The following is a 22,371-nucleotide window of genomic DNA, read 5'->3' on the forward strand; positions in this document are numbered from 1 at the left end:
CTGTTTTTTTTTCTGTATTTTTAATCAAATAAATGCAGCCTTGATGAGCATAAGAGACGTCTTTAAAGACTATTACAAGTCTTACTGACCCCAAACTTTTGAACGGTAGTGTATATATATATATACAGTCATGTGAAAAAGTTAGGACACCCTATTGAATTCCATGGTTTTCTGTGTCAGGACGTAATAAAAAATTATCTGGTCCTTGAGAAATTATAGAAATTAATACTGTAGTTCTAAATTAAACTTTTTTAACATAATAATAATAATAATAAATGTTTTTTGAGCAACAAACCAGAATACCAGAATATAATGATTTCTGAAGGATCATGTGACTGGAGTAATGATGCTAAAAAAATAAAATAAAAATAGCTTTGAAACCACAGGAATAAATTACATTTTAAAATATATTCAAACAGAAATCTGTTTTTTAATAGTATTTTTTTTTCTAAATTGTACTGTTTTTGTTGTACTTTGGATATAAAAATGCAGGCTTGCTTTAATTAACTGGTAGTGTAAAATAAAATGATTTACCTGAAGAGTTATGTGTCGTATGTGAGCCTAGGTGTACGATTTAATCGTAAAGTATGTCAAAATAAAATGGCAACTCAATTAATAGCATTAATAATAAATGTGTAGATTTAAAAATAAGCACTTGAATATATACTACATATGTTTGACCTGAGTTTTATTGGTGTTCATCCAGTCTTGCCTCTATTTTCACTTCTCGGTGTTTCGTCACAACATGGCGACGCGCTCAGACGCCAGGCACAAAAACACCGAAAACACACAGGTACTGTACCTCAACCTGCACACTGTTGAACGTTTATTTAAAATATACCATCATTAACATGTCTAACGCCACGAAAGACTCGCTGTACACCAACGAAGGGAACCTGTCGCCATAAATGCGTGTTATTTACGAAGGAAGTAGCTTTAGCCCGCTAACCAACTTACGAGAGCACTTTCAACTCACGTTATCCAAATATCAAGGCTAAACATTGTGATCTACAACCGCGACGTGTTTTATTTCAAACGAGACGGTGAGGATCTCAGTTTTGAAACTGAGTTAAGATAACATAAGTGTTAAATACACACGCGTGTGTGTTGAACAGGGTGAATGTGGAGTTAGCGAGTTAGCCTGAGGTTTACAGGTTTATCACTTTACAGATTTCACAGCAAGTTGATTTTTGGTCTTGATATTTTATCTGAACTGTGGGGTTAAACTTAAACTTATAACCCCGTGAAGCTGATGAAGCTCGTTGTGGGTTTGGGTTGCCATATAATTAAACATTGAAATTAATATACGTCAAATATATGTCAGGAAAACTAAGTGTGTTTAAATAAATGTTTAATTTTTTTCATATTCATAAGTTCGTAGCGTAAACTGATATTGGTCAGTGCTGACGCATTTTCTTTTGCACAGATTATGAGTTGACACGTGCTTTGAATAAATGCCTCGGCGGTCTGATTTGTTCAAGTCTTAACCCGTTCCTTCTCACTTATTTTGCTTATTCTGGTTTTAAAGTAACTCTGGTTGTGGCTCTAAACTTGGAGAGCTTCATGTCTAGGCAGCATTTTAGGTAGGGAGGTCACTGGGATTTGAGACACAGCCTGTCTTTCGCGTGTGTCTGCAACACGTGCTCGTCTCTCTCTTCCTGTATATAGTGAGTTTATTTTTACACTTGGCTGTGTTTAATGTAAATATCCAGGAACAGTGCAGGTATCTTTGTGCTGGATACAATATATGTCACGTATATGCAGTTAGTCAGTGTTTAATGTCATTATCAAAACTACACAATCTCAGCTTGGATAACCTAAACACCTTCTTTTGTGTGTACACCATCAGCGCACTGAAGTCATGGAGGAAATCATTGGGGTCTGTGGTCTGGAAGCCAGAGGACTCGTTGAAGGGAGCAGTTCACCTCCGGATGTGGAAACGCCATCCCAGGATAACGTGGAGGATTTCACTGGGTTGGTGAGCAGTGAGGAGGAAAGAGGCGAGACGCCCGGAAGAGAGGATAGTAACCCCGATCCCCTCGATGGGGAGCTGGACCCTAAAACCAAGGACCAGAAAGCGTTTGGTTAGTGTTCGCACTTCAGTATAAGAAATAAAAAGGGATAGTTCACCCAAAAAAAAGGTAAATCATCATTGACTCACCATTGACTGAAAAGGCCTCATTGACTCACCAACTTGTTCTAAACCTGTTTGAGTTTCTTTCTTCTGCTGAACACAAAAGAAGATATTTTGGAGAATGTGTGTAACCAAAGAGTTTCTGGTCCACTTTGACTTCCACAGTATTTTTTCCATGCTTTGGAAATCAGTGGAGAACAACACACATTCTTAAAAATATCTTCTTTTGTGTTCCACAGAAAGAAGAAATACAGGTTTGGAACAACATGAGGGTAAACTCATTTCTGGGTGAACTATAAAACTTTATTTAAGAAGAAATGTGTGTGTGTGTGTGTGTGTGTGTGTGTTTTTCCCCAAGTTGTGATAGGGTGACTTGTTTGCCAACAACATTTCTTCTTTTGTTGTCGTAGGTAAAGAGGTTTTGTTGCTGATGCAGGCGCTTCATACCTTAGCCACCCCAGAAGAAAAACTCGCTGCCCTTTGTAAGAAATATGCAGACCTGGTATGTATTTGTGGCTAGATACAGCTTAATACAGAATATTCTAAAAAAAAAAAAAAAAAATACAATCCAAATTTGTATGATTTATTTTTTTGTGTAAAACACTACTCTTTTTCCATACAAAGAGTTATACAACCAATGGTATAAAATACTACTGATAATTTATTTCTTAACCCAAAAGCAAGATCAACGTTTTGATTTAGCTGAAAACCCAAAGTAATGTTTTGGTAATTAATATAGAATTTTGTGTAAATATGAAATTTAACTATGTATAATATGTCTATAACTATGTGGCATAATCATTTGTGATATTTACTTGCTGTTTATCCAGAAAACATTTTATTATAATTTGGCATATGCATTAACTTGCGTTTGTAGCAAAGCTTCCAATTTCTTGGCTGCGGTTGCCAGATTTCAAGAGTTAAACAACAGTTTAAAAAAAAACTTTTTATAAATTGATACTTTTTCTACAAAGTTTACTTAATCTTCCCAACCTGGCAACATGTTGCTGAACTGAAAACACCAGAAAACATATAAGTTGGAGTTTAGCAATGTCTGTTGAGATTCTGCTCAAATAAAAGTGTAATACAACGAGTTTTCTGTGACTGACCATGAGAGTTGAAGTTCTTTTGATTTGTGCTTATGTGAAAGTGCAGTAATTCTGATGAGATATAAAAATAATCTTGATTAACTGTTTAACCATTATCGTGCAGCCCTAGTTTTGGTTTAAGATTTAGCCCCCCGAAACCAAAAATTATTTTTATTATTATTTCGGCCAAGTGATTTCATTTGCTGAAATTTTGGTGCATCATGAAATACTAATGTCATTCCTCCTGGGACAGCTGGAGGAGAGTCGCAGCATGCAGAAGCAGGTGAAGGTGTTGCAAAAGAAGCAGAACCAGGTGCTGAAAGAGAAGATCCACCTGCAGAGCGAGCACAGCAAGGCCGTCCTGGCACGCAGCAAACTGGAGAGTCTTTGCAGGGAACTTCAGCGCCATAACAAGACCCTGAAGGTGAAGCCGCTAGAACTCGTGCACATCCAGAATTTGATTTAAAGATTCATATTGGCCTTTTTAACCAGATAACCATTGTAATGGCAGGAGGAGAACGCTCTGAGGTTCAGGGAGTATGAGGACCGGCGCAAGGAGGCGACGCTGCACTTCCAGATGACACTCAACGAGATTGAGGCTCAGATGGAGCAGCACAACTCACACAACAGCAAGCTGCGGCAGGAGAACATGGAGCTGGCCGAGAAGCTCAAAAAGCTCATCGAGCAGTACGAGCTGCGGGAGGAGGTGAGGCAACGTCTGTCCAAAATGCAAACATCACATTCAAGTTAAAATTGCCTGCAAGTTAAAGGGATGGTTGACCCACAAATAAAAATTCATTCTTTAATTACTCACCCTCATGTTGTTCCAAACCATAAGATCTTTGTTCAAGGCCTAGAACACCGTTAAGGTCAAATAGTGTGGCGTCAGTGGTTCAACTGTAATTTTAACAATGTCCCTACTACCTTTCTGGGCCTTGAACGTGTCAGTTGCGTTGCTGTCTATGCAGAGTCAGAAAGCTCTCAGATTTTGTCAAAGTATCTTAATTTGTGTTCCGAAGATGAATGAAGGTCTTATAGGTTTGGAACGACACAAGGGTGAGTAAGTAATGACAGAATTTTTATTTTTGGGTCAACTATCCCTTCAAAAATAAGGTTGATATGGAATTGTTGCAATTTTCCAACTGATTGCTCTTTTGAAGAATACTGTCAACATGGCATTTATCTTTACCCAGCACATCGACAAGGTGTTCAAACACAAGGAACTGCAACAGCAGCTGGTGGATGCAAAACTCCAGAGGACGGCAGAGCTGATGCGAGAGGTGGAGGAGAAACAGCAAAGAGAAAGAGAGTTTGTGAGTATCCTTGGATATCGGATTGACACCTGCAACCAAGGAGATCTTTATTATGTTGATTAAGCTATGCATTCTCATTCCCATTTATCACAATGGATGTTGCTTGCTGGTGTGAGACCTTCTGAAGTATGTGATCTTTGCTTATTCAGTTCTGCAGCCAGGTTGATTTGAGCCAATCAGCTGAGCTGTAAATGTCATGTGACTAAACACTCTTGGAGATGCAGGAAAAGTTGATCTGTGTTCTCTGTTTAGCTTCTTAAGGATGCGACTGAGTCCAGACATAAATGTGAGCTGATGAAGGAGCAGGAGCATCAGTTAAAGCAGCAGCTCACTCTGTATATGGACAAGTTTGAGGAGTTTCAGACCACCCTCGCCAAGAGCAACGAGGTCTTCACCACCTTCCGACAAGAGATGGAGAAAGTGAGTGTGTGGGAAGTGTTTTCAACAGAGGTCTCATGCTCACAAAGGTTGCATTTACTTGATCAAAAGTATAGTAATATTGGGAAATATTGTTACAGTTCCAGCCTGCAGTGTCACAATCCTTCAGGAATCATTTTAATATGCCGATTTTGTTGATCAAGAAACATTTCTTCTTATCAGTGTTGTAAACAGTAATTTCAGTCATCTAATAGCCACTTAACAATAAACTGTAAAAACATAAATTATTACAACTTTTAATTATAATCTCAATTTACATGCATATTTCATACTATGTGTTAATGCCTAAATTCACTTTCAGAATTTAAAACAATTGGCTTTAGTTTTCTTTATTATTAGGGCCTGAGCACTTAGGATCCTATCGGAATTGCTCAGATTCTTCTTCTCCAAAATGAATCTCATTTTTGGGGGCCTAAACATGCTCAAACTCATGAAACTTTACACACGCCAAAATGGTGAAAACGTACATCAGAAGTGCTCGATAGAGCCACCTATAAAATTTCAATGAAGTGCCCCTCGAGCTGTGTTTCACATACATGTATGAAATTCGGTAGACACATGTAACTCACTAATACTTACAAAAAAGTCTCTTGGTATGAAGTCCAAAACCCAACAGGAAGTTTGTTATTTTGAATGTTCTCAGCAAGTTTTGTGTCGTTTTTGGCATTTTCTTGTTGTTGTATTTAAACAAACTCCTCCTAGAGATTTAAACAGATCAACACCAAATTGGCAGTGTAATCTAAAGCCCTTTGTAACATTAAATTGCAAAGATCTTGAGGTTTCGCTGAAGGTTGTGTCCGTGACAGCCTTTACAAACTTCAATGTTACGCCATGAAACAAGAAGTTGTTATAATTCAGGCATACAATGTCCTATCTGGACCAAAATTCACATGTTTGATAAGAGTCCTGAACACATGCCCGTGACCATATTCAGTTATAGCCATAGTGCCACTTGATGGAACAGGAAGTGGCATGTTTTACACACTAACTAAACTCCTCATAGAGATTTAATGACATAAACATTATATTTGGTCAGTCTAATCTAAAGGCTTTTGCTATGTTAAAATGCAAAAATCTTGAGTTTTCATTGAAGGGCGTATCTGTGGCAGCCTGACAAAGTTTGATGTTTCGCCATGGGAATAGAAGTAGTTGTAACTCAGCCATACAATGTCTGAGTTATATACCAGGTTCAGTCTGCACCAACCTTAATGTTTGATACAAGTGCTGGCCTGAACACATCTGCATGCCAATATCCAGTTAAAGTCATAGCGCCACCACCTGGTAGCAGGAAGTTTGGCACATACAAATGACTGACAAATAAATGGCTGTTTAGTTTTCTATATGGAAAGGCTTTTTTTTATGACCCATTTTTGTTTTCTAACACTAATCAGATGACAAAGAAGATCAAGAAGCTTGAGAAGGAGACCACGCTTTGGAGAACCAAATGGGAGACCAATAACCAGACTCTACTGCAGATGGCCGAAGAGGTGAGAGGAGTAACAGAGCTGTTGTGTTTTTAAAGCATACGGTATTTTCTAAATTCAAGGTACAGCTGGAAGTAATCTATGTTGTAGAGCAATGTAGATTTACATAAAAGTGAAGAAACATTCACAACAGTAGCTGTGTTTCCATTATCCTTCAAATTGTGCAGATTGAAAATACACCCAGTGCAAGCTAGGGATGTAACTATTACCGGTTTGATGATGAATTATGCTAAAATTCCCCACGTTTGGTTTTACCATTTTATATTTTAATTGTCACTATAACTAGGGGTGTGCGGTATGACAATTTTTGATCGTGCACGATAAAAATGTCTCCACAATCTGCTTTTGGAGAAGTATCGTGATAGTCTATCAGCTGCAGTTCTGACACCTGATGGTATAAAAATAAAACACTATGACAGAATTTTCATGTTTGGGTGAACTATTTAATGTTAATAAAACACTAAAACACTAAAACACAAATCACTCACTGTTCTTGACTGAAGAACTTTAATACAGTTGCTTTAATAAGAATCGATATACAACTGATGTATATAGTGTATAAGTATAACATGTTTCACTTTTTATATTAGTTAATTAAACTTCTTAAATACTACTGCTAAATACACCTACTGTACCTGAAAAATAAAGCACTGTTTGTTTTATTTGTATTCTGTTTATTTGTAATGTGTATCTTTGTTCTTATTTTTGTTCTGCCAGTCTTTTTTTTTGCCTAAAAGGCAACCCATTTTGATATTTTGATTAGATAACCACAAATTTTCTAGAATAGAAGCAATTAAATTGTGAAAGTATACAATATCCATATGTATGTAATTTTAATACTTTGGCCTTTGTGTAGATATTTAAAGATGGCCATCTTTAGCTTAACTGTTGATGTAATAGAAACACTTTACAATAGTCCATTTGTAATATTAAGATTGATAAAAGCTGTAAAATAGCAGTACTGTTCCTTTTTAAAGTGTAATTTAAACATTTACTGATCGTTTTGGGCCAGTGTGGTTCAACCTAGTTATCAGTATCGGTAAAATCCAATATCGGTCGACCTCTAGTAAAAACAGTGAAATAGTGAGATATTATTACAATTTAAAAGAAATTTAATGTATTTTATTCCTGTGACGCAAAGCTGAATTTTCAGCATCGTTACACATGATCCTTCAGAAATCATTTTAATATGCTGATTTGCTGCTCAAGAAACATTTCTGATTATCTGTGTTCAGAATTGTTTGAATAGAAAGTTCAAAAGAACAGCATTTATTAAAAAATAAATATTATGTGACATCATAAATGTCTTTACTGTCATTTTATTTTTATTCTGACCATTTTGAATATTTCAGAATCTGTTTCTGTTCTGTTGTTTGTCTCGTAGAAAACGGTGCGAGACAAGAATTACAAAGCCCTCCAAGGGAAACTGGAGCGTCTGGAGAAGCTTTGCAGGGCCCTGCAGAGAGAACGCAACGACCTGAACCAGAAACTCCAGGACCTTCAGGGCCCAGCGAAAGATCCTGAGGAAGAAGGTACGGGGCCTCCTGACCCTCAGCCGCAGGGGCTCAACCCAGAGATGGAGAGAGAAGTAGAGGGAGAGATGGAGGGTTTGGTGCCTGAAACAGAGAAACTCGGGCTTCAGCCTGAGGAAGCGGGCACCACATCATCCAGACAACTCATTGACGACTGAGCCTGGCCTTCTAGTGGCCTTTCTTTTTTTTTTTTTCTTTTTTTTTGTGGAGGTATATATTTTTGTCTAACAATTATCAGAAAAAATTGTGAGGAAAAAGCAGGACATTAGTGAAGACGCTAACTGCTCTATACGTTGGTAATCCGCTTTGTGGAAAGCACTTTTTACTCCCTGTTTTCTATCACATTGTATTTTCGTAGGAAATGGTCATGTGGTCCGAAACGGGCCACCATGCAGCTTTGTTTCGTATGTTTTCCCCCCATTCTCTGCTCAGCTGAGCTGTGCTTGCAAGGTTTTGTTTCTCTTTAATAAAATGTAGCTCTTCGCTCTGACCTCTAAAATCTGAATAAATCATTTTGGATGCATATGATGTTTAATACTGCTATTTTAAATTAACCGTTAATAGTCAGCAAGCCAGTCCAGCTAACCTTGATAACCTTGAGACAGGGCATTTATAACAGAGGAGATGCATTAATACACTCAACTACTCATTGGCACTTTGAGTCTGAGCCAAGCCGGACTTCTGTTGCTTTGATTAAAAAGGACTTTAAATGTCTTGGAAATAAGAAAACAGTCAAGACTCTCCTTGCTGCCTGTGACTGGTTTTTAAAATGGGGATCTGATTAAGGGCTAGTTTGACTTTAAAAAGGCTGCTACATCTCCATCAATGATGTGAAATACTAAGACAGGGTCAAACAGTCTCACTCCGCTGAAGTTTAAAGGCACTTCCAAAACAAAGATTCACATATAATGTGCTCACCCTATTGTGATCCAAGATGTTTGTGTCTTTCTTCGTTCAGTCGTAAAGAAAAAGTTTTTTGAGGAAAACATTTCAGCATTTTTCTTCCTATAATGGACTGATATGGTGCCCCGATTTTGAACTTCCAAAATGCAGTTTAAATGCGGCTTCAAACGATCCCAAATGCGGTTGTAAATGATCCCAGCCAAGGAAGAAACGATTGGTTATTTTCTTTTTAAAAATACAGTTTAAATCCTTCTTTTTTTTTTGTTGTTGTTTTTTTTCTGAAACACTCGTCTTGCCTTGCTCTCGTTGAACTCTGTGTATTCTGGCTCAAGACAGTTAGGGAATGTGGAAAAACTCCAATCGTATTTTCTCCCTCAACTTCAAAAATCATTTCAAAGTCATCGTACATCACTGCAGAAGTACCGACCCAGTCTTTGGAAAGTGAACATGCAAAGAAGATCAAACACCTTAACCTAAAATGTAAAACGGCAATATAGGGCGATTTTGAAGTTGAGGAAGAACATGAGATGGGAGTTTTTCGACATACCCTAACTGTCATAAACTGGGAAAAAACAGTCCAGGCAGAGTAAGACAAGATGAGCCTTTGACATTAAGAAGTACATAAATTGTATTATTTTTATGAAAATAATCAATCGTTTCACTAGATTAGACCCTTCTTTCTTGGCTGGGATCGTTTACAAAACTGCATTTTGGAAGATCAACTCGGGGCACCTTACCAGTCCATTATATGAAGAAAAATGCCGAAATGTTTTCCTCCAAAAACATAATTTCTTTACGACTGAAGAAAGACATGAACATCTTGGATGACAAGGGGGTGAGTACATTGTATGTGAATCTTCGTTTTGGACGTGAACTTCTCTTTTAACAACTTTCTACAGGAGGGACTTTTTTGTTGCATGACAGATGAAGAGAAAGCATTCTTACCAGCAGAAAAAACTCACATTCATGCATTTATTTCATTAAAATTAATTAATTTAATTTAGGAAACAGGGTAGTTGTTGTTGTTGGCCCAGGGTTTCAAAACCACCACAAGCCAGTCAACCATTGGATTAGGTGACTGAACCTGATCAAACTGTAAAATCAAGCTACTTTTTTACCAAAATCATATAATTCACTGTCATTAATTAAGAAAACCTCTTTGCTGAATTTCTTTTTTGCTAATTTACTAAAACTTTCCTTAATATTTGACATGAAAGGGTCATATTAGGTGAGAATCTCCTTCGTTTGATTTGTTTTATTATCCTGATGCTGCTGTTAATTAGTCAGATGACAGCTATTGGTTTAATTGAGTTTGTGTGTAATTGCGTAAGTTACTCACCCAAACCTATAATTTACTCCAAACCTGTATGTGGAGCACAAAAGAAAATATCGCCAAGATTATTTCTACTGTTATATAAAAGCTAGTGTGGTTAAAAACCACATTGGACCCCACTGGTTTTCATAGTCATATTTTAAAAAAATACCGTATTTTATGTCATACAGGTTTGGAGCAACATGACAATTTTTGGCGTTATTTTCACTCTTTAACTGGACGTAACTGACTAAAAATTCTGTCATTTAAAAAGGGGCCTTGACGTATTTAATACTGGATATGCTGAATGTGATTTCTCTCCTTTTTTTTGGACTTTATGAACAAGAATAAAAATGTTTGTAATTCAATGCTAACATGTTCTGAAGAGCTGCAAACATTGTTGATACTGCTAATGTGAAACTATGTCGAGAACTAAACTGATGAATGTAGAAGTTGCCAATTCCATGTCTAAACAAACGATCTGGTTATGATCACGCTGTGGACACAGGGTCTAGAAACACTTGCCTCCTCAGGTCCATTACAACATCTGGCTCTGTTCATGTCCTGATCTGAACCTCTGACGCGGGCCAGTACATTCCTCAACGCTAAACACATCCAGCGTTTTCATTCAACGTGCACTGAACATGATCATCTATTTCTAATAAGACAAATCACAAATCATGTAATGGATGGATGGCAAAGTGACATAAGTGTAGAAGGACAAGCCTGTGCTGTTCAGTAGAAAACACGGGCTGAATGTGTTTCAATTTGCCAAACTGTAAAGCTCAACAGAATGGAAAGGTAGATCTTCACCAGCTTCTCTTTTTTGCTTCCCTAAAAAAACAAAAAACTGATTTTGGATAACAATTTTGACTTTTATTACATCTCAGCACTTGATTTGCATTTCACCTCACTGTCAAATATTTTGTCTCCAGAAGCTTTTATTTTGACAAACACATCTGTAATTGGGGTCATGTTCATTCTAAATTTGTGGAGTTGTTGGTACTGTCGTTTGTATCACTACTGCTTTTTTTTCTTTTCTTTTCGGTCAATGCCCCGGTTTGATTCTCAGGTTATGCAAGAAATCTACCTCTTTAGGTAAGACGTACTGTGAAAGATGCTCAATAGAGCTTTTCTTTCTCCCCCAGCTCAGCCCATGACCCCTCTGAGATTGTACAACGCTCTTGTAGTTCTGTCTTGCTTTTCAATAAAACATTTTGTAGAATTTTCCTTACTGTGTCGTATCTTGTTTCATTGCGTCTTCACGTCTAGATACAAAAAGTAGCGCCGCACCGAAATTTTGGCAAATGACAACAACGTGAATAAACAGGCAAACGTGTCAGCTGTGTGGATGCTATGTTGTAGATAATTATTAGTTTTCAAAAATTAACAATGCATGAGCCTCCCAAAAAAGAGGGGTATAAACAATATCTTACTGCTGAGCTTATAATAACTAGTTGACAATATATACAGGGAAAATAAAAGCTTTTTTTTAATAATTATTTTCTTCCAAATAATGGTTAATTATTTCTTCCAGGGTATAAAAGTGTCAGCACACATATTATAGTACAACCATATTTAATTCTGTGTTTTATGGATTTACTAGAAAATGGTTAAGCTGTAGATGTGTGGTTTTTGTTGTTACTATGGTTTTACTCCAAATCCTACAGTAAAACCATGGTTAATTCTGTGGTTACTATGGTTTTAATTCAAAAACATGGTAAAACTATAGTTCATTTTTTAGTTACCTTGGATTTGCTGCAAATGCTATAGTTAAACCAGGGTTAATTTTGTGGTTACTGTGATTTTACTACAAAAACATAGTTAAACCATGATTCTTGTAGTAAAACCATGGTTAATTTTTTAGTTACCATGGTTTTACTCCAGATCCTATAGTAAAACCTTGGTTAATTTTGTGGTTGCTATGGTTTTAATACAAAAACAATAATTAAACCAAGATTAATTCTGTGGTCACTGTGGTTTTAATACAAAAACCATAGTATACCATAGTTAATTTTGTAGTTACCATGGTTTTACTCCAAATCCTATAGTAAAACCATGGTTAATTTTGTGGTTACTATGGCTTTACTACAAAAACTATAGTTAAACCATGGTTAATTTTGTAGTTACCTTGGATTTACTGCAAATTCTATGGTAAAACCGTGGTTAATTTTGTGGTTACTATGGCTTTACTACAAATTCTATGGTTAAACCATGGTTAATGTTGTGGTTACTGTGATTTTACTACAAAAAGATACTTAAACCATGCTTCTTGTAGTAAAACCAGTTAATTTTGTAGTTACCATAGTTTTACTCCAAATCCTATAGTAAAACCATGGTTAATTTGTGGTTACTATGGTTTTACTACAAAAAACAGTAAACCATAGGTAATTTTGTAGTTACCTTGCTTTTACGGCACATTCTATGGTAAAATCATGGTTAATTTTGTAGTTACCTTGGATTTACTGCAAATTCTATGGTAAAACCATGGTTAATTTTGTAGTTTCTGTGATTTTACTACAAAAACATACATAAACTATGGTTCTTGTAGTAAAACCACAGTTAATTTTGTAGTTGCCTTGGTTTTACTACAAATTCTACGATAAAACCATGGTTAATTTTGTGGTTACTATGGTTTTACTACAAAAATGACAGTTAAAACATGGTTAAGTCTGTGGTTACTATCGTTTTAATACAAAAAACATCATAAAACCATAGTACTTTTCGTAATTACCTTACTTTTACTGCAAATTCTGTGGTAAAACCATAGTTAATTTTGTAGTTACGTTGGTTTACTCCAAATCCTATTGTAAAACCATGGTTTTTGTAGTAAAACCACAGTTAATTTTGTAGTTACCATGGTTGTACTCCAAATCCTATAGTAAAACCATGGTTTCTTTTGTGCTTACTATGGTTTTAATACAAAAACACCATGGTTTTTTTTTTTTTTGGTACATCACTAACAAGTAGTACTGTGGACTTTACAATGTCAAGAGAAACAGAAAAAAAAAAATAACAGTTGATCTGTACTTTATTTTCACAACTGAAGTACAGAGAGTTATCAACAATTTAGGAATACAAAATCATTTTAAAAGTTATTACAAAAGATTTATTGCAAATTGATACCAGGTTTATGCACAAAAAAAACTAAAACGGTGATGAGCCACACCAGGCCGTAACTTCTCAGAAGTGATCGAACAAGTGGTGCGGTCTTTCTCCAAACCATCCGAGGCCAAACTTCCCTACTGTAATGGATGAGGGGGTGAACCTTTTAGAAAAGTGTCTACAGAAAGACCCTGTGATGGATAAAGTAGCTGGTATGTATGGAGCGGTAAGTGAGAAGATGGATTTTACTGAATAATACTGCAAAGCAAAAGCTGAGGAGTAAGAAGCCGTGAAAGGGTTGTAGATTTTTAATGAGATCGGTTATGACGCCTGCCCCTCCAGCTCTGACGCAGGGGTGTCCGGCTCTTCATCATTGTAGATGTTCTCAGCCTACACAAGAGAAGTTTAGTTAATACAAAATTCATGAATACAAATTCAATTGAAAAGTACAAATCAAATCACTCTGTTAGTGACTCTCATTAGTTTTGCTGCACTTACCATCTGCCATACTTGCATAATGTTGTCCTCTGACACAGAACAGATTACCCAAGGTTCATTTGGGTTCCAGGAGAAATCAGAGATCTTCGCTGTGTGGCCACCATGAATGAACTGCCAAAACAAACAAAATTCAAGTAATCATCCTAGTATACTCTATTCTGTTATTACAGCCTTACTTGTTTTAGCTCTAATTACAGATTAAATATTTTCAGGAAGTTCTTCTTTACTCACCAGCAGCTCCGGTGGCCCATCCTCTGCATCCTCTGCTGACTGCTCTTCTCCGATTTTACTACAGGACATACATGTAACAATGCAATCAATATATATTTAAGGCATCTGTGGATCTAAACACAGTTAGCCTGATCAATAGATCACAATAACATTATGACTGTGCATTAAGAAAGGAAAAAGTCCATTTTCAGGAATGTCCTCAAATCAACTAAACAGACAAGAGAGAGTAATAATCCCATACCTCAGATCCCAAACATTGAGGCGTCTATCCGTGCCACTGGAGGCCAGAATGGTCTCGTTATGGGGAGACCACTGGACCTGTCAAGGGCATCAGTATTATTGCAATATTCGATTTACATTCTTCATGGATTGAATATTGTTACTTTGTGACAGAATCTTAGTGTTACCTGGAAGATTTCATCCTTGTGTGACTCAAAAGAGTGAAGCTTCAGCTTCAGGTTACGCAGATCCCACAATGCAACAGTCTACAGCCAGAAACAAACCAGTAAGTGTCAAAACTGAAGTATACTTTGGGCTTTAGGGGATCTTTTCTGCATGGATCTTCAAATCAAAACTTTTCAAAACTCATGCACTTCACAGCATGTACAGACCTTGTCTGCAGAGCCAGTGGCCAGAATGAACTCGCTGTAAGGGTTGAAGGACAGGCAGTTGACTTCAGCTGTGTGGGCGTCCACAGAGTGACTGGGCTTTGCGGTGTTATTGGACCGTGTGTCCCAGCTGTAGAAAACACATTTCATTGTATAATACATTTTAGTTAAATGCTTCTCGTTATTTAAAAAAAAAAAAAAAAAAACAACAACACAGGTCTTCACGTTTGTGATCATGTTTTCTGCCTCTCTCGGGTTTAATAATCAAGACTGTCTGCAATATTTGCTTGCTGACTATTTGTGACCCTGGACCACAAAACCAGTCATAAGGGTACATTTTTTTTTAAATTGAGACTTATACATTATCTGAATAAATAAGCTTTTCATTGTATGGTTTGTTAAGACAGGACAATATTTGGCTGAGAAACAACTATTTGAAAATCTGGAATCTGACAGTGCAAAAAAATCTAAATATTGAGAAAATCACCTTTAAAGTTGTCCAAATGAAGTTCTTATATTTATTAGGGGTGGAAAAATAAAAATAAAATAAATAAATAAATCAACTCTCCAATGCATTGCGATTCTCTCTTCAACAATTCTAAATATTCGGAATTATCGATTCTGAGCTTGTTTTTCCCCGTATGTGGCATGAGTGCGTGCCAGAGATGTAGTGGGCTTCATTGCACAGAATTTGCGCTGTGAGAAGTGGCTTTCACATCGAACACAGAAAGCCCAGCCCTGTGTTTGTGTTTGTTGTCCTGAAGGTCAATTGTGGCTGCGGTTGAATGCACTTCCATTTTCGAATACTTTTATACGAAATTGATGTTCAAACAGTCAGTTATGTTTTCAGAGCAGGACAAAACATCTGATAAATATCGAAATAGATCTGTGCATTAGTGTGAATACAGTCTGCTAAAGCTGCCACTGTCTATGAACACTTATTTTAAATAAGTGATTGTTTTAAGAAGTAGCCTGTTTATATAATAAAAAAACAATAAAGTTTGCACAAAATAAATCAATGTGATGCATAGTGATATTGAGTTGATAATGAAAATTGTAATTGAATCATGAAACTAGTGAAGATTCACACCCCTACTTTTAAGATGACAGTACTGACATACAGAGATTCCAACTATAAACAAAAAGCAAAGAAACTGCAATTTTGGTTAAAATGTAAGGTTGTAAAGATGTATTTGCACAGCAGAAACATTAATTGGGGAAAAAAATGTAGTTCAAGAATCGTTTTGGAATTGGATCGTGACTCGGAATCGGGTCATGAAGTGCCTGAAGATTCCCACACCTAATATTTATGGTAGGCAATTTATACAATATCTTCATGTAACATGATCTTCACTTAATATCCTAATGATTTTTGGCATAAAAGAAAAAACGATAATTTTGACCCTCACAATGTATTGTTGGCTACTGCTACAAATATACCCATGCTACTTATGACTGGTTTTGTGATCCAGGGTCACATTTATCTGGAAAATGTTTCACTTAAATTTGACGTTTGCTTTTGAGAAGCTTTTCATGGTTGCGGTAACCAGATTTCAAGAGTTTAATATCCCCACAGCTTTTTCATAAATCAATGCATTTTTTGCATAGTGATTTACTTATTCTTGTCAACCTGGCAATCATGCTCATATTCTCTCTACATTACAGAAGAAACACTGATGAGGTGAAAACACCAACAAACAAGTAAGCTGGAATTTAATCATTTCTATTGAGATTTTCAGTTAAAATAAAAATGTAATACAACCAGTCTGTTTACTTTCATGTGGTTGTTCGCACTTTTTGCTGTCACTCGATCTGTAAGCAAATCATGAATTTGATGCTCTTGTGATTTGTGCTTATGTAAAAGTGCAATAATTCTACTCAAATGTCTAAAATAAATAATACATTTATAATCATAAATAATAACTGGGATTAACCATGCCCTTTTTCATCGACTCCTGTAAAGCTTACTTACATCATGAGTTTCTGGTCATCAGCCACAGAGCCGAATAGCGATTCATGTAGAAGGTGCCAGGACACATCCTCCACCACAGCTGTGTGCCCTGTGAAAATAGTCTTGGCATCTACTATCTTCCCCTCCTTTGGAACAGCACTGATGTCCCACAGACAGATCGTCTAAAGTTGAACAACAACACATGATCTTATAACACACAGGTTAAGTACAAAATATTATTATTGTTAGCTAAAACCATAAAAAAATATTTTCATTACTTGAAATTAATATTATGTGGAAAAATAAAACATTTCAGCTAGTTACCAGGGTAAAACTCATTTTTATTTAGTTTGTATTTTATTAAAATAACTAAAACTGAAATAAAAATTAATAGAAAAAATAACAAAATTACTAAAACATTAACTAAAATAAACATGCAAACAAAAAAAAGTAACAAAAAAACCTATTTTGAAATATTAACAAAAACTAACAGTATCTCAATGATAGTAAAATAAGACTGCTTTGAATATGAGATCACTCACATGGTCGTCTGATGCACTGAGTAAGTTTCCACTCAGGTTGGGGTTCCAGGACAAACCGTATCCCTCCTTCTGATGCCCCCGCAGTCTCAGGTCTGGACTACACTCTCCACTGGGGTCTGCAAATGGATAACTCACAATTATTATTCAACGTGTGATTTAATATAGGGCTGCAACAACTACTCTATAATAATAAACAAATCTGATTGTCAATTAATCGCTGTGTGGAAAACACCCACCAGTCACGTCACTTTACAGTAGTGAATATGGAGTTAATATGGAGTTTTATCAGTGCATCAGCATAAAAGTTAACGATGCAATGCATTTTTAAAAAAAAAAAAAAAAAAAGTGTGCATTGGATACAAGTTGGCATTTGTATCGCAGTGCATCGTTCTAACATATTTGCATATGTAAAAACTATTTCTTTATATAATTATTAGTAGATCCGCTATAATATATAGTGTAGTGATCAATTTGTCACCAATATTTTATATGTAGATTGACTTCTGCTCTCTAAACTCTTTTTCAAGCACTGCTACATGAATATGCCGTATCACAACACTACAGAGACCAAGGGATTAGAAGTCAGAAGGCACTTAAGTTAATTTATGATTTGCTGCCTGAACCAAAGAAATAAAAGCAAAATATAACCGCAAACAGCAATTATCAGGGTTTGCTTTTAGGCATTAAGAACATACAAAAAAGACATTATGTATTATTTTGAAATAATCATGATTTTTAGCGTTTATGACTGTTTTAGTGCCACCTATGGTCGGATTGCAGTTTGCAAAAGTAGTTTTTGTTTAAAATCTAAATATTTAAAGAACAATCTGATTAACAGCAGTGGTCCTAGTTGGGAGATCAATCATACAATGGGAAAATCTAGTGTATGCATAAATGTATAAACATTTTCTGCAATTTGAGATCATTTACCATAGAAATACAGTGTTTTTGAAGCCTTTTACAAGCCTGTTATAGCAATCCTTTGATCTGATCTCCATAAAACTTTGCATGCTTGTTTAGAATTATCTGTCGCATATGCACATCAGTTTTGTGAAGTTTTGCATTTTCATTTAGGCTTTATAGGCTTTTGGGCATATTTGGAGAGGCCCCTTTTCTAAACGTGCCCATTATAGCTTCCCAAAGGGTGAATTTCAACTTTTTTTTTTTTTTGGTTAATTATTGACCTAAAAATTCCAGAGAATTGTACTGCAGTCTTTTTTCCCTCCAGATTCAGCAAAGAACCTAGGACTAGTTCATAAAAGTAGGGTTTTTACATCTTCTCAATCATTTGACAAACTATTTGATTGACAGCAGTGGTTCTAGAGGCAGAGTTGCTCAGAATGAGGAGGTCTATGATATGAATATTGTGTGTATTTGTAGTAAAACTGCACAATATGCAAGTTACAGCCTTAAAGGGGTCATCGGGGGGATGCTAAGTTCACTTTTACATGTTTGAACATTAATGCGTGTTGGCAGTGTATGTACAAATCTACCCTATAATGATAAAAATCCATGCAGTGGTTTTTAATTAATCTGTAAAAATAATATTCCCTTTTTCAAATCGAGCCATTCTCAGATGGCCGTTATAGACAACATGAGCGTTTTACCTCAGATCAATTGTAACAGTCCAACCTCCATGTTTTGATGCCGGAGCAGGGATGTAAGTTAGACAAGAATTGAGCGATTGAGGTGTTGTGTTGCTGGATGTAATAATGAACGTAGTGGTCGTCATTTACTCCTGATATCTGAGCTGCTGAAAATGCAGTGGATTACATTTGTTTGTGAAGGGAATGCGCCTCCTGATCTACATATATTCGTCTATGTTCACGTGAATCATTTGTGATCCAGCTTCACCTACAGCAGAAGTGAGTATAAGGGTTTTTTTAATGAATCTTTGCGATCGCCTTTCCTAATAATGTGCTAGTTAGCAAGTTTAACGGCTGAACGCGGCTAAAGTAAACAGGCTTGTCACTCCACAGAGAGAAGAGAGGGGCGGGGCGAGCAGAGCTCATCTGCATTTAAAGCAGCCTCGACCAGAATGAGATGATTTTTGCAGAGCTGATTTTGGCAAGGTAAAAAGGGTGTTGTTTTACACTACCATTGAGAATTTTTAACCAAACTATATTATAGACTTTTCATCAAGACCCTAAAGAATCAAATCAACTTGTGGAAAATGGGCATCCGATGACCCCTTTAACAAATGCAATATCTGGTGTGAGCCTAGGATTCCAATGACATACGACACTTGAGTCTGCGACTAACAGTTTAGGAGTTATGAGCAATTTCATACTTTTGATCATTGTAGCATCCCCGTCAGGCCGACTGGGGCAAGCCTTGGTGACGTTGTTGGCGGCACGAGTACTACCAAGTAGTATGAGTACTTCAAGTTTCAAGCCTCTACGACTTACGGTTTAGTCTGCCCAATCAGTTTTATGTGGAGATTGCCGATCCTTGGCTATTCTAACAATTACAACAGTGTTTCAGTGCTACGCACTTGATCCCCTAACTATCTGTACCATTTTGAATTGCATAGAATCACATTTTTCCCTATTTTCATACTGCATTGAATTGCACTGTGTGGAATCAAATCGAAATCTGATCAGACAGGGTGAATCGTAACACTTCACATTGGTAGCTGCTTCATATGCATCTTTAATGTATTGTATCGTTGGCTATGCATCGAGATTGGCCTCAGCCTCAGTTATGGAGATGCACATCCCTGACATGGGTAAAGCATATCTGAAAAATACAAGAGGCCAGAGAGTGAGTTTCTGTGGGAACTAAGCTGTCCTAAACATAAGTTTCATATTAAGCTTCAAACAAACTAGTATTAATTAGTATTAAATAACCATTTAAAGCAGCTTGTCCTGTTAGGTGCCCTGGCAGACTGAGCGTCTTGAGTATTAATTAAACTTAGTGTAGAGTGTTGGCATACCAACAATGTGCAGTAAAATATGCATTTTGCTGTGTTACATATGTATTTTGTTGGATGTTAAATGTATGGGGTATAAACGTGAAATTATTAAATCAGATTAGTGAACATTTGTAGAATGTATTGTTTATATTTAAACATTTTTTGCGCAATGCATTGTATAGTCCACATACATTTACAAAATTTATTTTCATAGCCATAAATCTGCAGATTGAGAACAACATTTTACGGCATAGTGACGAAAGTCTGTAAAGGAAAGGTTGCGCTGAAAGCCCTTATAATAAGATGGTTTGGGCTTGTTTTATGCAAACGACTAACCCCGTGCACTCATATTTCAATTTCAGTAGCATTAGAACCAGGTTAAGAACAAATTTACGTTTGTACATACGTGTTGTGAATTTTTTTGTGGGTAGAAGTACAAAAGAATCCAGACAGTTTATTAGTAAATGAGACCCACTGACCAGGCTTGGATGGATGTTTGGTGTAATCAAACACCAGCACGTCAGAAGTCGGGGTCTTGGTGGCGATGATGCAGGGGTTTTGTGGCATGTATCTGGCCCTGTTCACTTCTCCTTCATGGTTGATCTTAATTTCAATCTCGATCTTTCCGCTCACCGATCCAAACCCTCCAAACTCTGGGAAAAATCATATAAAATTATTCAATGTCTGATCTCTGTCCCATTTCTATCAACTCTACCTATCAAATCATCAGTTTGTATCCAAAAAAAATAGATAAATAAAAAAATACAGTCACATTTGGTATTAAAGGGATAGTTCATCATTTACTCACCCTCATAAGACTTTTGTTCGTTTTTTTAAACACAAATAAAGATATTTTAATAAATCCGGAGAGATTTTTCCCTCTCTACTGTTATTTTATTTGATTTCATGATGGTAAATGATTTAATTTTTAACCGAACTATCGCTTTAACGTCCATCTTGTGTTATAAATGCTAAATACAGGCATAAACAAGATCAGGTCCACATTGTGAGGTTGTTGAAAATACATCATGTTTGTTAAATGATTCCCTCTCATTCATCAGCTGACATCCTGATCATACCTGCTGAAGAAGCACATACAGAAAATGGATTTTAGCATAATAACCTTAACATGAACAAGAATATGATATAATCATCTGTTCAGGGTTTGATCAGCTTTTACCTCCTTTCTCACTGTCGTAGTGGGACGCGTCAAACTGAGCATCATCATTAGGGATCTGAACACTGGCGATAACCAAGTGGTTCTGCTCATCTGAAGTGTGTGTGCCCAGCACCAGCCGATGAACCACGTAGTCCTTTCCCTCAGGCCTGCACAACGACAGACAATAATTTGTAGAGTCCTAGTCGCCCGTTACATTTTAAAAGGTGGAAAGGCTGGTTGTTAGATTACCTGTTTACATCAGGAAGCCACTGCACCGTCAAACTCGGCCACTCGAGTGCATGTGTCATGACTAGATCGTACAGGAATGGTGTGTTTTTCTTCCAGATCTTGTATTCCTCATTTATTACTCTCTCCTCCACTGCATCATCATACACTGAGAAGAGAAAACAGACTGATAAATTTAGCATAAATGCATCCAAATGAACCACAATAACTGCATTGTGGGAGCGGCACTGGTTAGTAAAAAGTTGCTGCTTTCACACATAAATGAGCAGAAACTGAAGTGTAACATGATGAAGTTCCTCAACTAGCACTTGCACTGCAGCATAGGAATGATGGAGGGAAGTCAAAAACCACAAAATTTCAATTATCTGCTGGTTTGACAAACCATTATTCAAGTGAGTATATTCGTTTAATATTATCAGTAGCTTTAACCTAAGTGAAGCTTAAGTATTTGGTAAAAAATGATTTATATTTGTGACACTCATTCATTCTCATGCCAATATGTGGGTCAAATTCATTAGCACTTTAGGCTAACGCTAACAAACTCTGCTCAAACATAAAATACTGCACGTAATTCACTACGCAAAAACTTTACCTTCTTTATCTGCCATTTTGGCGTGGTTTTCTGTGGGGTAGCCACTGAATGAACTATGGGGTTTACAGCCAAAAACAGAAAAAAGCAGCTTTGGAGGGTTTTATGCTCACGACTCCGTCACTTGCAACACCAGCTCGCGCATCCCACAAACGCATATCGATCTGAGCTAGTGCGATCCGATTCACAAGCGAGTCGCGCTTCTGAACCGACTCTTTTTATGATTCTTTCCAACCGATTTTTTTTTTTATTTACTGACGTGTATCAGATTATTTACATTAATTTAAATATCGTAATTGTAATTATAATCATACAATCAAGTGG

The 22,371-nt window shown here is 36.5% G+C and overlaps 2 protein-coding genes across 4 annotated transcripts; one reads left to right on the forward strand and one right to left on the reverse strand.

Moving 5' to 3' along the window:
* The first annotated feature begins 717 nt into the window (after positions 1-717).
* On the forward strand, positions 718-11,434 carry txlng (taxilin gamma). 2 transcript variants are annotated; one of them, XM_051122556.1, is made up of 9 exons: positions 718-793; positions 1,850-2,084; positions 2,545-2,636; positions 3,476-3,646; positions 3,734-3,928; positions 4,416-4,535; positions 4,788-4,955; positions 6,365-6,460; positions 7,842-11,434. In XM_051122556.1, the coding sequence occupies exons 1-9, from the start codon at positions 746-748 to the stop codon at positions 8,145-8,147; spliced, it is 1,431 nt and encodes a 476-aa protein (XP_050978513.1). In that variant the 5' UTR covers positions 718-745; the 3' UTR covers positions 8,148-11,434. The 2 variants fall into 2 exon arrangements, with proteins under 2 accessions (XP_050978513.1, XP_050978514.1); XM_051122557.1 differs by lacking the exon at positions 718-793 and adding an exon at positions 835-1,043.
* Positions 11,435-13,217: 1,783 nt separating this feature from the next.
* Positions 13,218-22,213, reverse strand: rbb4l (retinoblastoma binding protein 4, like). Of its 2 annotated transcripts, none has more exons than XM_051122559.1 (12): positions 22,051-22,213; positions 21,462-21,606; positions 21,234-21,379; positions 20,533-20,706; positions 17,140-17,255; positions 16,619-16,779; positions 14,650-14,776; positions 14,446-14,523; positions 14,280-14,356; positions 14,039-14,096; positions 13,808-13,918; positions 13,218-13,699 (listed from the first exon to the last, which is right to left on the reverse strand). In XM_051122559.1, exons 1-12 carry the CDS (start codon positions 22,064-22,066, stop codon positions 13,631-13,633), a joined length of 1,278 nt encoding a protein of 425 aa, XP_050978516.1. In that variant the 5' UTR covers positions 22,067-22,213; the 3' UTR covers positions 13,218-13,630. The 2 variants fall into 2 exon arrangements, with proteins under 2 accessions (XP_050978516.1, XP_050978515.1); XM_051122558.1 differs by having other exon boundaries at positions 20,533-20,709.
* Positions 22,214-22,371: the final 158 nt, after the last annotated feature.

Source organism: Labeo rohita, chromosome 11, assembly GCF_022985175.1.
Source record: "Labeo rohita strain BAU-BD-2019 chromosome 11, IGBB_LRoh.1.0, whole genome shotgun sequence".
Classification (NCBI taxonomy): domain Eukaryota; kingdom Metazoa; phylum Chordata; class Actinopteri; order Cypriniformes; family Cyprinidae; genus Labeo; species Labeo rohita.

Excerpts from the sequence above, each read along its gene's own strand:
- rbb4l (XM_051122558.1), bottom strand. Across the intron at positions 21,380-21,461 it reads TGGCTTCCTGATGTAAACAG|GCCTGAGGGAAAGGACTACG; the intron begins GTAATCTAACAA and ends GTCGTTGTGCAG. Across the intron at positions 14,524-14,649 it reads CCACTGGCTCTGCAGACAAG|ACTGTTGCATTGTGGGATCT; the intron begins GTCTGTACATGC and ends TTCTGGCTGTAG.
- txlng (XM_051122556.1), top strand. The coding sequence starts at position 746 with ATGGCGACGCGCTCAGACGCCAGGCACAAAAACACCGAAAACACACAG. Across the intron at positions 3,929-4,415 it reads AGTACGAGCTGCGGGAGGAG|CACATCGACAAGGTGTTCAA; the intron begins GTGAGGCAACGT and ends ATCTTTACCCAG. Across the intron at positions 4,536-4,787 it reads AGCAAAGAGAAAGAGAGTTT|CTTCTTAAGGATGCGACTGA; the intron begins GTGAGTATCCTT and ends TTCTCTGTTTAG.